This window comes from Desmodus rotundus, chromosome 3, assembly GCF_022682495.2.
Source record: "Desmodus rotundus isolate HL8 chromosome 3, HLdesRot8A.1, whole genome shotgun sequence".
In the NCBI taxonomy this organism is placed as follows: Eukaryota; Metazoa; Chordata; class Mammalia; order Chiroptera; family Phyllostomidae; genus Desmodus; species Desmodus rotundus.
In genome coordinates this window covers 40,834,161-40,851,083 of record NC_071389.1, presented here as the reverse complement: position 1 = coordinate 40,851,083, position 16,923 = coordinate 40,834,161, and the positions used below count along the sequence as shown (strand labels likewise).

At 42.7% G+C, this 16,923-nt stretch overlaps 1 protein-coding gene across 6 annotated transcripts in view; it reads right to left on the bottom strand.

Annotated features, from left to right (window-relative positions):
* FGGY (FGGY carbohydrate kinase domain containing) overlaps positions 1 to 16,923 on the bottom strand; it is a 383,752-nt gene that overhangs the window by 94,493 nt on the left and 272,336 nt on the right. For all 6 annotated transcript variants that reach the window (XM_024571119.3, XM_045204327.3, XM_045204325.2 and 3 more), the window contains 2 exons: positions 16,245 to 16,306; positions 4,156 to 4,303 (listed from right to left, as the gene is read on the bottom strand). In XM_024571119.3, coding sequence (XP_024426887.2) covers positions 4,156 to 4,303; positions 16,245 to 16,306 — 210 coding nt within the window. The remainder of the gene's footprint in view (positions 1 to 4,155; positions 4,304 to 16,244; positions 16,307 to 16,923) is intronic.

Sequence of the window (16,923 nt, the reverse complement as noted above, 5' to 3'; positions counted from 1 at the left end):
GGTTTTAGTAGTAAATAATTTTTAAGAGGCCTTTCCTTAAGTGTTCAAAATAGTATTTCTTTTTCTTTGTATGCAACATGTTTTTCCTAATGGATTCCCTTTATTATGTTTTTATTCATTCTAACTAGAGTTATACATATTCAGTGCTTCCCAGCACTCACCCACGTGATTCACTCCCAGCCCCTCTCGCTGGAACTTGGATTTGGCACAATTCACCGCCAGCTCCCAGAGGCGGCAGCTCTTATTTTCTGTAGATTTGTTGGCAAGAGGGGCATCACTACTGCCTTTCTAACCCAGAGCAGACAGTCAACACGTGAGACTACACCCCTCCTCTCAGGTCACAGGGTTTTCTTGTCCGTGCCCGTTAACAGTTTTACTCAGGATCCTCAGAAGGCAGAGCCTCACCAATTATCCAAAATCCGACTTCCTGCCCCGTGGGCTTCTTGGCAGTTTTCTAATGGACTGAACTGAAAGGGAAGATAAGATTTGGGTTGTGGAAGAGTTCTGGGAAATTAAACTCACTGCTGCTTCCAAAAAGCAAAACAAAACAAAACAAAAAACCCTCACCACAGCAGCAGAGCAGAGGGATGCCTGCCTTGTTTTTTAGCCTTAAAGAGGCCTTGCAGTTTTAAGCGAGGTGAGCAGAAGGAAGAGAGGTCCAAACTCTTGCGAGGCTGGCGGTTTATTTGTTCATATGCCATATATTATGTTTACCAAACAACTTGCACTTAATCTTTTAGATTCTGGAAATCCTTCCCAGATTCTCTCTGAGAATGTCAATTCTAGTTTTCCTAGCTGAATATCATCTAATTGTCAAAGTCAGCACGAGTTTATGCTTTTTTTGCATCTTCACAGGTATTTTCAAGTGAAGTAGAAAAAGGCTACATGAGGGCTTGCTGGCCAAATGCTGCTTAAAAAAAAAACCGTCCACGTCAGATATTTACTGAACACCTCCTTCAGCTTGCAGAGATGTCTGCAGTACAGGCTCCAACTGTATGATGACTATGTGCACACACACCCAGAGGTGCGCAACAATGATCTTCCCTACTTTCCTGTGCACTGGGGACCGATACAGTTTCTTTTTCCTTTGTGTTCATAGCAGGTGATCAATAAGCATTCACTGAATGAACATCATCAAAGCAAGTGTGAAGAACTGGGAGAGGGTGATGCTGCTGAAACAGAAGGGGCATAGGGAGTGCTCCGTGGTTTTCTAAGGGAACGCCTTTTTTTAAATTGTCAAGGTAAAATGCTAAATGCAACCTGTTATTGGTACGACAGTGATACAAGGAGCCCGAACTGTAGACATCTGTACGCCACTCTCTCGCCTCTCCTCCAGAACACCACACACACTATAGTCCCCTGGGCCCGACCCTCTTCCCCACTGCCCTCAGTGTCCATGCCACCTTGTCACCTCCTATTTGAAGTCCTTCTGTACTCTTGAGACCAAGTGGGATAATCACCTTTGATGCATCTAGGGAGCCTGGGACCCTGAGTGGCACCTGGACTTGACCCAGCATCCCTATTGCCTGTTTATATGCTGTCTGCCGACACACACAGTAATTCTCCTGAGGGCTGGAATTGTGGCTAGGAACTCTTATATCCCCCACCGACTGTAACAGGGCCAGTGTTTGTTCAGATCATTAATTGATTGATAAACAAAAGTGCTCACAATTATACCAAAAATGGCAGCCTTTTCTCTTAATTAACCTGGATATTAACATTGGCATTAAATACTTATCATATAAATAATTCATTATTCAAAATATGAAATTGTTCATATGTATATTTTTCTAAAGAAATGAATGATCTCTTTATTATTTCTATACTGAGTATAAATTACCAATAAGTACATATTAAACACTTAGTATGTGCTCAGGGAAATGTTTCAGGAGCGAAAAGATGAAGTCATATATGATTCTTGCCCTACAGGAATTACCTTGGCAATTCTAGTTGCTACATGTACATTTAATCAAGCACTCCCCTCCCCTCCCTCAAAACACCCTCCATGAATGTAGGAATTCCTGCACCTAATTACTAGGGCCTGGCACACAGTAGGCACCAAACACATATCACTCAATGAGTGCCAGAGACAGTAGACAGTGGAGGCTGCGACAGAAGGATAACATGACACTGGATGGGTTTCAAGGTGATTATTTTGATGTCATCAAAAATTGGATTGAGGGACAGATTTGGGGGGAGCTTTGGAGGGGGGGAACATTTTGGTCCAGAATTTCCTTCTTGCTGTCTTATCTGGGTCATGCTCTGTGTTGTGATGTAAACTCGTGGAGTGACAGCTATTCAAATGGAAGCCTAACAAGAGAGCAGTTACGAAAGAAAAGCATCGCTAAGAAATATCAAGTGATACATGAAGTATATTTATAAAATAAAATCTTTTTTAAAAGGTAAACGTATTATATTAGGGTTTTTCTATATAATTGGGCATATTTCCCCAGGCAAGAAATCTCCTTTGGTAAGTCTTTTCTCTGAGGCAGGCATTCTTGAAAATACTCCACCGACTCCTCTGGAATTACATTCTGCATCTGGGCTACCTTTATTAAAATATCCTTGTGATGCTAATTCTAAAGTCTTTGGATGTCAAGCTTGGTTTTAAGAAACAGACAGAAGCCACTGGGAGCCAGGGCACCTGCCATGCTAGCTGTTGAAACTGGGTAGACAGAGGCTGGCAGGGGAAGGACCTCGAGGGAGGGACTCCAGACTCAGGATAATTCTCCAGTACAACTCTGCTTTGTTTTGGGGTCATGTTATGAACTCGTCATGCCTCTTTCTTCTTCCGCATTTTAACTGCCTGTAATGTGGCTTCAGATATTCGTCTTTAACTGACACTCATTTTTGTACCCATGCAAAATGTGTTCTTCCCCCAGCCTCTGTCTGCACCCAGAGCAGAGCGTCAGTCATCCGAAAGCACAGCTTTCAGGCTGCGGCCTGTGTCCACTTGGCCCCCTCCAGTGTCCCCCTCCTGCACCCACCGGCCAGACGAGGAGGCCAACTCATTATTTGTTTTGTGGACACACGTCACAGACTCCAGATAGACACAACTCCTGCCATATCCAATTTTCCTTTTACCTCGACCCCCTTTTACTATAAGAAACTGATTATATCAACAAGGTAATGAAAATAAAGATCAGGCAGGTATTCCTGTTGGCATCATAAAACTATTTGGAACAATCTCAGTGAAATTAATAGCAAACCACAGAGTTCTGATTCTTGAAGTTCCTCAAGCCAGCAGGCCATAAAGCCCTAAACCACGCATTGCTCACAGCCTCCGCTCTGAACTTCCGCCTTCATTCACCTGGTACTCTGCTTCTCAACTTTTTGACATCTTTTTGGATTCTGAATCTATGACTTACTTTATTATTTGTGGCCTCTCCTCGCCTCTTGGAACTGAAGCTTCACTCTACTTCTCTAGCCTTCACATGCTTCACCCATCCTCAAACATGATTCTCAACGGCCATTCTATTCTCAGCCACCTAGTCTCACTTGGCCACCATGATCTTACACTTTAGCTTAGGTGGTTATGAGCTCTCCCACCAAGTTCATCCTGGCCCCTCTGGGAAGGCCCAGAATCTCTGTAATGGAAGGGAACCTAAAGGTCACTAGGAGCTGAATTTATTCACCAGCCTAAGTTACTAATTGTATTTTACTTTTGCCACAGTTCCATCTGAAATCCTAATAATATTAGCAGAGACTCTGAACAGCCCGGACCTACAGAGCCTGCGCACATGTGTGGCTGTGACAAGCAAGACCATGGGTGGTAATATTTACCCCTTCCCAGCAGTCTGGGGATGGGGATGGAAAACATAACTCTTCATGTCTGATATAAATACAAAGATTATACAGGCAGGGGCTCATGACTTCCAGCCACTCCACGGGACAAAGAGGCAGCAGTAGCTAAATGTAAGAAATACTGCTTTTAACACTCTGAAGGTTGGCTCAGAAACAATGAGAACTTTCGGCAGGTCATCCAGGGGAGCGGCAAGAGCCTCCCCAACAGCAATGCATCTGCAAGAAGCCAGCAGGCTGTTGGTCTGTTTTGCTTTTGTTTCCTCTTTTTCCTTCCCCTTCACTTTGCCTCTTCCAAATTTTGTAGCCCTTTGGCCTGCCTTCACCTTGGTGCAAGGACTGGTTGTCACTTACCATGCCATTCAGTGTCAGATCTGCTAAGGGAGACCGGTTGCCATGGAAATCTGGCCAAACATGTAAATCAACAGTGAGGAAACCCACAGGCTGAGCCTTCTTAATCAGATCCAGGTGACTGTTCAAATATGCATATACACTCTGGCATCTGGAAGAGAAGTAGATTTTGTTTTTAGAAGGGGGGCAGGGTCGAGGAGCAAATTGTTCTGCAGAAAGAAACCATTTGTACTCCCACGTCAGATCCAGAGAGTAAGCAGAGTCCCAAAAGCTTCAGCAAAGAAACTACCCGAAACCCATGGAAACCAGCATACTGTACTGTGAAATCATTGTCCTATCACCAAGAATAGGTGGCATGTGTTAGGGAAAAGGGCAAAGGTTTGGAATCAGAAGACCAGATCCAGCTTTCCCCTGAGTAAATGTGCAACCACAAGGAAGTTATTCGAACTTTCTGAACCACTTTCTTTGCATCTGTAAAACCAGATACACACTCCCTGTCCAACTTACCTCATAAGGTTATTGTGAAGATCAAAAGAGATTATGTATGTGAACATACAGTATTTTGTAAACTGTACAATACTGTACATATGCAAAGGATTTTTAAAAATCAGTGTGGCTAATTGTAATAATGATGATGAGATGACGAATGGAGGCAAATATACTTTCCCAGACTCAGGACAGGAATTTGCTGAGGGAAGTGAAAGGACAGAGTAAATGTATTAGGATCAGGGATTAGGAGGCCTGATTTCTCACCTTAACCCGTCAAAGGGCATTGCATTAGTTCCTTCTCCTCTTTAAGCCTCGGTTTCTTCATGTGTGCAATGAGGCAGTCAGACTACCTCCCTCAGTCTCCCCATGCTTAGGTGAGAAGGTGGAGATGACGGGCTTGGGAGTCAAGGCAGTCCCGGGTTCAGATCTCGTTCCATCTGCCCCAGCTGGGTGCCAGGGCCAGGACTTGGCCTCCCTGAACTTCCGGTTTCCCACACATTAAAATGGCATAACAATACCTACCTTACTGGGTGAAATTTCACCGCATGTCACAAAGATTAAAGTCGGTACCTTCTGTTGAAAAGGTACTTAAAAAAAAAGGTGCTGAACCAACAATTCTAGAAAAAAGTGAGCCTATCAGAGACGGGTATCCATGTCACTTCCCACTGGTATCCTTGGGAGGACAGCTCCAACGGTGGAGAATATGGCTTGAATAATGGCAGGAACCAACGCCTAGGAAACCAGTGTCCAAGGGAGGTTGGTATCTAAGAGACCTAGACGATAATTACTGTTTACATTTTAAAAATGTTTTAGGAGGGCAGCTCAGAGATTTTGCATTCCAGTTTTGTGACACTGTGTGTTCCCAAAGACCCCATGAAGTTCCTGGATGTTGTCTGGAGTAGAGATGAACAGAGCAGTAGTTTTCAAACCCTTTTATTAAATAAAGAAATCTAAGTGGAACTCCAATATAGAAAAGACAGAAGAGCAAAGCTGCTCTATGTAAGTGCATGAGTGAGTACGAGTATGAGAATGGTGTGTGTCTGTGATGTACGCTGAGAGGGGGCATGGGTGGCCAGACCTACCAGGCAATCTGTTTGCTTCTTGCTGTGATACCTCATTCCCACCTGTAAAAATCTGCCTTAGATCACATTAGGAGGACAGCGATGTGGTTGGAAAAAGGCTCACTGACCACCTTGTCATCCACTGCAGCTCCCAGAGGGTGCATCAGGTTATCTGCCATCGCCCAACAGGGAGAACACTGTTAACACCCTTTACAGAAGGGACACGCAAAGACACATGACTGAGTCCACACTTCGACCCTTCTCTGTGTGATTCTGTGATTTCTGTATTCCAGATTTGACAAAGGCCCACCATTCGAACTCTGATCTAGCATGATCCTATGATAGTGTTAGGAAGGAAAGAATCCATGGAAGACAGGGCCTGAACCATCTATCCGGATAGAATATAATCACAGTCTGGTTTTCTGTTTCCCAGCTCTGTCCGCTCCTGGTCCAACAGGAACCACACTGACAACAAAAGCCACAAGAACACCCTTTTTATCCAGAAGTCAAGAATCTGCACTAATTCTAGCAACAATCCTCTTCAGAACAGCTTCACTGCACTTAGAATAAAGGGATTTTTTTAAAAGAAGTACACGTCTATAAATGTTTTCATTTGCCTCTCAAGGAATCTCAGAGCAGGGCATTTGGTTTCAGACATCTGGGTCAATAAGAATCTATAGGCCTAATTACTATTGATTCGTCATTGTCTCATTTACTGCGGGTCTTTGCAAACAGTGAGATTCATTTAGCCTCTACATATATGGTCACTCATGAACTAATGAGGTCCCTGGGGGAGCAGGCATATGCTTACCCCTTTGACTCCTAACCTCCTCACAGCTGTATGTTTATTCTGTGAATGCAGACATTCTCCCGCACATTTTTTCAATTATACCTTACCACGTGTGCTATCTGAGTATATCATTCAAAATGAAATGCACTTGGAAAACATTAAAATAACGAATGCACATCATTATTCACATAATTTTAACCTTGCATGATGCCTTTTTTTTTTGGTTCTGACTTTGATTCATTTTGTATGTTTTATCAATCCCTTCTCAAATGGCTGTCTGCCCTCGTCCAGCTCGGGAATCACATACTAACTGTTCCAAGAGGACTGTTCTCCCTCCCTCTCATGAACTCCAGGCTCATATATCCTGTCTCAGAGGGAGAAATTATTGCTGTCCTAGTCCCATTGCATATGATGAAGAAAATACAGTTTGCACCATCACGAAGTGGGTTCACCATGTACCAGTTGGGTGACCAGGTACATTAAACCTTTCCAAACCTAGTTCACTTTTTTTGCAATAATAGCTAATAGACTTAACCTTATAGACTCCTGTGAATATTAGAGTCCTAAGCACTATAAAATGATAGATGATCGATAAATAGTGCCCTCTTTTTTCCCATCACAGGAAATTAATTTCCAGCTTTAAAAAAAAAACCCAAGAGAAAGGGGAGATTTTCTTCAGACATCACTGCTTACAATGTTAGATACAGAGAACACCCCTGGGAGCTCTACACTCCTCTCCTTCCACGTAAATCATCTGACTCTGTGGAGTCATAGGCTGCTCAGAAGTCTGGTGATCATACTTTCAAACCAAGAAAAAAAAATCAGAATACGTGGTCTAACAAAAGATATTGTGCCCTTTCCAGGAGTAAGAGAACGTGTTGGAAAAGAAGCTTCCACACAGTCTCTCACCAGGTCCTCCCTTCTCGACCACTGCAACATGTATTCTGCCTGCCCCATTCTACCGAAACTGGTCCTGCTGTGAGAACGATGCCATCCTTGTTTCTCACTCTGAGGGACCACTTTCTGCCTTTATTTTGCTTGAATTCTCTTCCACATTTTGCACCACTTAACCATTTCTTACTCATTTGTTCTCTTTCCCTTGTTCCCAGGATACTATATTATTTTGGCTTTCCTACTTCCTTTTCCACTTGGTTCTCTTCCATTGCTTGTCCTTAAATATGTGAAGTGTCCCAGAGATCTGTCCTTGTCGCTCTTCTCACTCTTCATATCCCCTTGGGTGATCCCTTCCTCCTCCCATGGTTCCAGTGACCACCTAGGACAAAGGACTCCCAAATATATGCCCTTATTTCCTGCTCATTTCTCTTTCATTGAGTTCCAGGCCAAATATCTAACCACTCATCAAATGCTTCCTCTGAGCGTCTAAAGGAACCTCAATGAAAACACAGTACGACACACACTGTCCTTTCTGGCACATGCGCTTTCCACCTGTGTTCCTCGGGCTCATCACAGCCAATCTCATGGAAGCCATTGCTCAAGAAACCATCTGGGGGCAGAGTCAAGTGGGCATCGTTTTTGACTCCTTTCTCTCTCCCTTAGCTCCCCATCTTAATTTCTCACCAGGACTTGTTAATTTATCATCTTAAATATTTCTCTACCCAGCATGCCTTTCTCCAGCTCGAGTGCCTCTACTTTATTCAGGCCATCTTCAAACGCCTGGATTAGAGTTTTGGCCTCCTAACTTATATCCCCTCTTGGAATCTTGCCCCTTCTACCTAGGTCTTCTGCACTGCTTCCTGGGCAATTCTTCTAAAAATGCAACTTTGATTGTGACACCCACCTCTGTCTAAACCCTCTGGTGGCTCTTTCCCACTGTCTTAGAGATAAAGCACAAACTCCATCGCCTGACATAAGATGGTCTTGATTATCTAGCTCTCCCTGCACTGTGTTACATACATGTCTTCCATTCCTCCTCGCTCCTCACCCCTGCATCCACCAGGCTGGAATGGTACTAACCTACTTTTAATTTTCATAATATGCCTCTGAATGTTTGCCTATTCTGCTCCCTCTTGCCCAGAATTCTCTTCCTTGCCTTCTTTACCTACTTCTGTCAATCATCATTGCAGACTCATCACTGATACCATCTTCTGGATGCCGTTCTTGGACCCACACTCCTTCCACTCCCCATGTGGCAGCCTACACTGAACCCAACCACCTCAGCTCCCTTCCTCCCTCTCCAATCCCAGCCTTACAAGGGAAAGGAGGAGGGATCCTGACATATTCAAGCATCCCTCGGGAGTTCTATGGCACCTGCCCTTATCACCTATGTTGTGGGTTTGTGAGTAAAATCTGTGCTCTCTGGTTTTGTTCAGAATGAAGCAATTGTCTGCAGGAACACTGATCACATTATTCCCCTGCTCAGGGTTCTGTAATGGCTAACACTGTCCATTGGACAAAATCAGTTTCTTACCTCAGCTAATGTGGCCCTGGCCAGACACTGCCCTCGTCTCCATCCTCACCTTGCCCACTATGGTCTGGGGCCTACTCTCGATTCCTCAGTCTTCTCTTTCTCTTTTTTTTTTCAATCCTCACCCAAAGATATGTTTATTGATATGACAGAGAGAGACAGAGTGAGAGAGAGAGAAAAACATCAATGTGAGAGAGAAACATTGATCAGCTGCCTCCCATATGGGCCCTGATCGGGGATCAAATCCACAACCTAGGTATGTGCCCTGACTGGGAATCAGACTGGAAACCTTTGTTTTTGGAATGATGCTCCAACCAATTGAGCCAACTGGGCTCAGCCTTCTCCTCAAGGCCTTCACGTAAGTTGATCTCTTGGACTGGAGTAGTCTTCCCTTCTACTCTTCACACGGTTAGCTCCTTTTTATCCCTCAGATCTTAACTGTCCCTCCATCACCCAGGGCTTCCATGACCACCTAACCTAAACGTGGTTTTCCTGATACTCTAGCATTGTACTCTGTTAATTTCTTTCATATCACGTGGGGTCACTGTAGACTTACCTTCTTATTCGTTTACTTGTGAAGTGCCTTTGCCTCCTCTGGACTTTAGGCTACACAAAGGCAGTGTACTCAGGATTTAGCAAGAACTTGGCACATAATACCACTCAAAAGTATACATCAAATGGATGGATGGTACTTTCTCCATTGAATGATAATTGCCTCTTTATTTGTATCCATCTCTGGAATCTGAACTCTTTCTAGAAAAGAGCCACATCTTATTCATCCTACCAGATAGCCAACACACAGTTATTGAAATGTAGTATGAATAAACATAGATTCAAGATAGAATATTATAGCAGGAATTTCTGCTTGTTAAACCTCTATATCTTATTGCAGCACTGGGCTTCCAAAGGGTGGCTCTCTGGAGTCAAATGGACACAATACTCCAGGCACGCTGGTGTATACCTCAGAAGGGAGCAGGAAAAGGAGCAAACGTGTTGGGACACCCTCTCCATACAGTAGGCACTGTGCTGGGCTATAGGTAACCAGTAGAAAGCTAGAAAATGGAGAAGTTATTTCCTAAGTCAGCATAGCCCTCATTCTTCCTGAGAGGAGCCTGATGCCCTGAGCACTTCCTTAGCCTTGCATGCAAAATAGAAGCCAAAGAAAGGCACTGTACTATCTAGCTTATTTTTATTTAAAAAACATTTCTCCTGTAAGAGCCATCAAGTACTTACTGATTGTCCTGGCACATCCTAGAGGACAAAAGGTGTTCACTTCTTCACCCTGGTTCTATGAATATCCCAGCTCAGGGATCCTGAGCAAATATTGGGATGGTTAAAAAGTCCATTAAGCTTTTTTCCTGTATGGTGGCTCTAGTAGTGCTTGGTTGTCTTCAACTTCACTTGAAACAATTTTTTTAGATTGTATTGTGACAGCTGTCATATCAGTGTTCATTAAAAAAAGCTTATTGAAATTGGTGAATTTTTGTACAGCTATTTTAATATTGAAGATGGAAGAAGATACCCAACATTTTCAGCAAACTATGCTTTATTATTTCAAGAAAGGTAAAAATACAACTGAAATGCAGAAAAAGATTTGTGCAGTGTGTGGAGATGGTTCTGTGACTGATGGTGATGGAATGTGTCAAAAGCGGTTTGCGAAGTTTCTTGGTACTGTTGATGTTTTGGCCAAATAATTCCTTCCTGGGGGCCGTCTTATGCATTAGAAAAAGCTTAGCAGCACCTTGGCCTCTACCCACTAGAAGCCAATAGCAGGAGACAGCTGACACCCTCAAACTATCCAAATCAATAAAGTTATTGGTAAAAATGAAAAATGTATCTTTTATTTTATGGAAAAAACTAAACGGACTTTTTGGCCAACCCAATACTTGCTGAAGACTGAAGGGACCAAGGGTGCAGAAGCCATAAAGCCCAGGGGAACAATCTGAGAACAGAGCAGAACAAACAGTGAGAACATTCTTTGTAAGTGGAGTTTGTGAGCTCCCTATAACGCTCATTTCCTCAGCTAGAATTAAATGAGATACTATACACACTAAGTACAGTGCCAGGAACAATGCAAATTCTTAATAAATGTCCTTGTCTTTTCCTTGCTCCAGGGGATTTATGCAGCATTTAGTGACGAGATTCAAATGTACTGGAGACTTGGCATATAGGGGACCAGCATATTTTAAGAAATTGATTCTCACAGGAATTATTGGAATCACAGAAACAAAAGAGGTCTGAGGACTAAATCAGATCAAGTAAAACTGATTATCCTCAGTTTTACTGAGGGTAAATTCAGTAACTGGGGTAACTGGAAAATTCAGAGAAAGTGGGAGAAAAGAAAGGTTAAGAGAATGCGAATTAGGAGAACTTCATGCTGACTACAATCTTAATGGATCTGAAACCAAAAGAATCACAGTGAGAAATGACTACTGATTGCAGTGACCTCAGCAAAAGTAACTCAGAACAGGCTGGGCTTCTCTGTTTACATTCCTCCCCTCCAGCAGACTGGGAGTGCACTGAGGTCAGGGGCCACATCCTCCACTCTGTCTCTCCCTCCCACCAATGGTTTTGTTTTCTCTCCACAGAGAGACAAATCACTCCTTTTAAAAGGTAAATCTAGTCATGTCTTTCTCCTGCTCCAAAACTAAAAACCTGAATAAAATCCAGTGTCCTTACAATCATCTACAATGATCCACGTGGTCTGGCCTTTGGCTTACTTTCTGCCCTCTGACCTGTTTCCCACTCTCCCCCAACTTCGGTCCAGATACAGTGGCCTTCCTGATGTCCCGGCGCTGCTCAAGGCCTTGGCCTTTCTGTTCCTTCAGACTGCAGGGTCTGCCCCCTACAACCATGGTTTGGTTCCACTCTTTACTCACAGCTTTCTTCAAGTGTCACCTCATCAAGGATGGCCTCCCACCTAAAATAGTTCCCATCCACCACCCAACACCTCTCATTCTATGTCTCCTTATGCATCTCTATTTTTCTTTGAAATGCTCATCAACTCTGGTGTTCAGATGTGTACTCACTCTCTCTTTCTCTATACACACACACGTATGTGTGCGTGTCTCTGTGTGTGTATAATTTCTGCTAAAGGGGGACAATTTAGTAAGCCAGGACAAGTGGGATAGGGAAACAGACAGACAGTTAAATGGCCAAGCAGTTTAAATCCATCTAACAAGTCATAAAATTCTATCTGCCTTAAGCAAGACACTTAAGAGTAAATGAGTAAATGGTTTACACTTCTCCTCAACCAGAGAGTAAATAGCTTAAATCACCCTACTCCAGGAGATCAAGAGCAGAAATCCAGTTAGTGCCATTTGTGCCAACCACACCCAAAGATGTCTAAAGTTAAGGGAATAAATTTCATTTTAGCGTATTAACATAAAGCTGATGAATATTCTATGGAGACGTTCCCCTAGACCTCCCCTAAACTCTTAACCTCTAAAACCCTTAAGACGAGGACCCAGGCGGCACTCTCCTTCCCAGGAGCACCCTCCAGCTCGGCCTTCCCCTCTCCTTTCCCCAGTGCCCTCTCTCCGGAGCACGCCTGCACCTTTTCCTTCCCCTCCCTTCCTTCCCTGCGGGAGTGCTACCTTTGCCTTTCTCTCTCACAGGCTCCAAGGCCCTCCTTTTGTCTCTGTAACCTGTTTCCTGAGCCTGCACAACCCAGCTGACTCACCTCTACTACCTCTGTGACTTTCTAAATAAACTTTCTCTTATAATTTGAGTTCCTGTCTCTGAATTCTTTCTTTGCCAAACTCAAGAACCGAGGTCCAACTTCACCAGTAACAACTGGTGCCATTTCACTGCCTACATCACCGGTAACAAAACAGGGAGTTTTTTTGTGCTCTGTTCACTTTTGTGTCATAAATTCTCTCAAGATTCTCATCAGACAGGCAGAAGAATGGACTTTAACCTTGGCTCTGCTGCCAACCTGGAATCCAGTCTTTATGGATTATGCCAACATCTTCCCACAAAACCCTGCCATCACCAGAGCCTCATTTCTGAGACATTGGTGGTCAAGGTTCTCTAAGAGAATTAAAACAATAATTAATTTCGAGGAAAAGAGCTGAAGTTACAATCAGTGTAAGGCGATCTCTGGCTAAGCGGTGAAATATCTGAGAGACTGTCGTTGCCAGTTACATGCAGGGGCACATTTAGCTAGTGTTTACCTAATTTATAAGCTAACAAGACATTTCTCTTCAGGGATGTCTTGTCTAAAAGGATTATGGTAAATCAAGAGTATGAATACTAAATCTATTTATCAACACTTGTTTCTATAGTTTCAAATAGGATTTGCTGATGCTAAGCTCTAAGACAGGGGTGGCCTGCACTACAGTTTTCAGAGAGCCTGAAGTCACACCCAAAGAGGCACATGGTTCCTGATTCCATGGGTGTCCTTTCCAAATATCCTGCTTCACTTTAATAATAACAACTATGCCTATTTCTTTCTAAGACCTGAAGGACAGTGGGGTCTGTAGTCTTGGAATATTCATAGATCTCGTAAGATAGCACTGAACTTTCCTTTGCCACGCAATAGAAGGAAAGAAAAAGTAGAGAGAACCAACATTTATTAAATACATACCCAACCAAGGAGCTAAAGAAAAAATTTGAGGACCCTAAAATCATAGAAAGAAATAAAGCCAAGAGAGTAGATGGGATCACCTTGGAAAAGAGGGCAAAGAGAGAAGGGCAGGAACCTAGCTGTGATGAACTTTGATGCTATGCTGAGAAATAGACCATGAACTTGAAAAGCAGATTAAGGAGTCAGAGACACAGAAGAAAAACTGGGAGAAGGAAAGAGAAAAGAGAGGGTTATGAAGGAGAGCAAGAAGTGATTACTGGTGCCACATACCGCTAAGAGCTCTAAGGGACTGAACGATATCCCCGAAACTTATCTGAGGTCGCTGCGGACCTTAACAATAATTGTTTCAGGGATCGATGGTGACAGAATTCAAACCGCAGTGGGCAAGGGGGAGTCCAAAGTGAGGAAATAGTGACAGAGAGTATAGGCAATGCTTTGGTGAAACTTAGCTCCAAAGAGGAGAAACACAAGGAAGTAGGTGGAAAGGGGTAGGAAATCAATTATCAAGTAGAAAGAGTTGGGGTTTAAATCCAGTTCTGACTCCCAAACTGAATTCCACCAATGGCTGCTATGGTGCTGTTTCTCTGAGTTTACATGCTCATCCACAAATCCTTCTTTCCTATTTTCAGTAAAAACTAGTCACGTGAGGCTCATCTATAGAAGAAAGTTCTGAGAATTTGAATATTTCCTTGCAATGTCTAACTATCCCTCAGGTTTTGTTGCACCTTAAGATCTTCAAAGACTGGCATTTCTAGGATTTACTTTCATCCATATAACATGTGTGAAATGAATTAAGTGGGGCAGTATTATTGTGATTTTATGGGTGAAGAAACTGAGTCACCAAGACATTTATGGCAGAACTGATGCAAGAATTGCGGATCTCTAACTTCTAGTCCAGTGTTCTTGCTACTCCACCACCATTTCCATCTGCTGCTTAACCCTAGGACCACCACGGCGAACATTTCCTCTTCTTTTATAATCATTAGTAATAGTAGCAGAAGTAGTAGTCGTTGTTGTTGTCATAGTACAGTTTACAAAGCCTTGCCAAATACATTATCCCACTAAACTCAGAGTGAATTCTCAGTTGCACAAGGTTGGTTCTCTTATAACTACTCTTCCATGTTCTGAGGTGGACACTGAGTTTCACACGATAACACGTGATGGAGCTGGGCATGAATCTAGATCTGTGTGCTCCAAATCCAGTCCTCTTGTCTTTGCGTTAGCAGTTTATAAATGCTGGGGCCCTTCAAGAATCTGATGAGACTTGTGGCCCCTCTACACAGAAATATATGCATGGATATATCACCAAGGTCTGGTGCTAGGTATTCATACTGCTACTAGGGTGTCTTTGCTTCTGGGCCAGCTCAGTAGAGAGAGCTAGGATACAAAGTATGTATGCTCACATATGAGTATACACATCTGTGTTTATTTATACCCATAAATAGATACATAAATAAATATATAAAAATATATTTCTGGATATAAATATTATATATATAATCACAAGTGGATTATATATTAAATCTAGATGTATATGTGTTTCTGGATATAAATATTATATAAACATACATATATATGTGTGTTATATATATAAAATCACAGTTGATTCTAATACCTCTGATTTCCACCTAGTACCATTAGTGTTCATTCTAACCTTCTCTTTTCCTTATTTGTGAGAAACCTGTTGCTCATTACCCACAATATATTTATTTATTTGCTCATTGTAGTATACGCAAAAAGGATTTTCAGAATACCTAAAATGTACATCTATGAAAAACATATTTCGTATTTGGAGTGTAATATTTATGTACAGTTATTTTATATGTAGCTATATAGCCTACTGTCAAAATATTCTTTATCAAAGTTACTTGAATAGCTCTTTTCTTTCCCAAACCCCCTTTAGTGTGATTATGGTATTCATTGCTAATACAAGAGGCTCATTATTTTACTGTTTATGTTTCGTTTTACCCATGTCCACCATGCACATACATACTAGTATCTATCTATCTCTCTATCTATCTATCTATCAATCATCTATCTCTATTCTCCATCTATTTGTTTTCCAGGGCTCATGAAGCATCACTGTAGTTCTAATAGTTACAGTCGAGTAAAGAGCTGTACTCAGAAAAGTGTCATTTCCTCCTGCTATCCTCCTCCTGTGCCCCCATTCTTGGCATTCCATTTCCACCCACCCAGTGTACGTAACCACTCTCAGTTTCTGGTTTAACCTCCCTGTATTTCTTTTGCACAAATGAGTAAATACACATATATTTTCTTATACTACCTTCTTTTTACATGAAAGGGAGCACACTGACAACACTCCTTTGCACTCCACTTTCTTCACTTAATGATATATCCTGGAAATCACTCCATATGAGCTAGTATTCTCAGCTTCACAGATGCAGAAACAGTCTTAAAGAGGTCGAATAACTTTCTCAAGATTACACACCTAGTAAGGAGCAGAGCTGGATTTGACTCCAATATCCATGTTCCTTCTGCTACATCAGACCTTCTCATCCACAGTTCCTGGCATATTTGGGGTGGGGGGGATCTCTAGGTTTTTTTAGTTCTCTTAGATCATTTTAAAAATTAGAACCTGTATGTTCTAGATCTTCTGGCCTTGGAACCAAATACTATCAGGCATTCCCATTGCCCGTAGGATCTGAAAATCACACATCAGCCTAAAGTAAGCGCCCTCCACACAGTCAGGCATGGCAAGTGGAAACAGGAAGTAGTTACCGAGCTGTGGCCTTGGCTTGCAGTTCAGGGAAGGCAGCATGGCCCTGCACCATGTGGTCTATCTGAAAAACAAAAGGGATGGGTCAGTCCTATAGTCTCCCCAGTCTATATTTAAGCCAGAAAAGATATATTAAAATGTCTGCATCTTTCAACTCTTTGTCCATAGAGGATCTAAGAATGTTAGAATGCTAACTCAGTGAGAGTGTTCCAGCTCTTACAGAAAGCCAGCTTTGCTTAACCTACTGTTGGCCTCTTGGATTTATAGAACAAAGAAGTTTAAAGAGAAGAGTAGCAGGAAGTGAAGTTCTCAAGGCTAAACTGGTAGCAGCAGGTAGGGCCAGGTCCAAGAATGAGGTGTAAGGACAGACAGGGATGAGAAGAGAGGAGAGGTGACTCGAGGTAAATGGTGGAGACCTGGGTGTAAAAGCACTAACCTCTGGCTCCCACCATGTCTGCCTCCCGATCCAGGCTGTTACCCTAGGACATGCCAGACCTGGAATTGCTCACTGCATCTTACTAATGGGGAAGTTGAGTGAAAGAGACTATGAAGAGGAAGTCTAAGTTTAAAAAAGTGGGGAATGGGGGGTAAGTTGTCCCACAATTGTCAAGAGAACTGCTCCTGATTGAAAAGTTCTGTCACATGGGAAACTGGGACATAGCTCTCCAAGTGTCTGAGCTC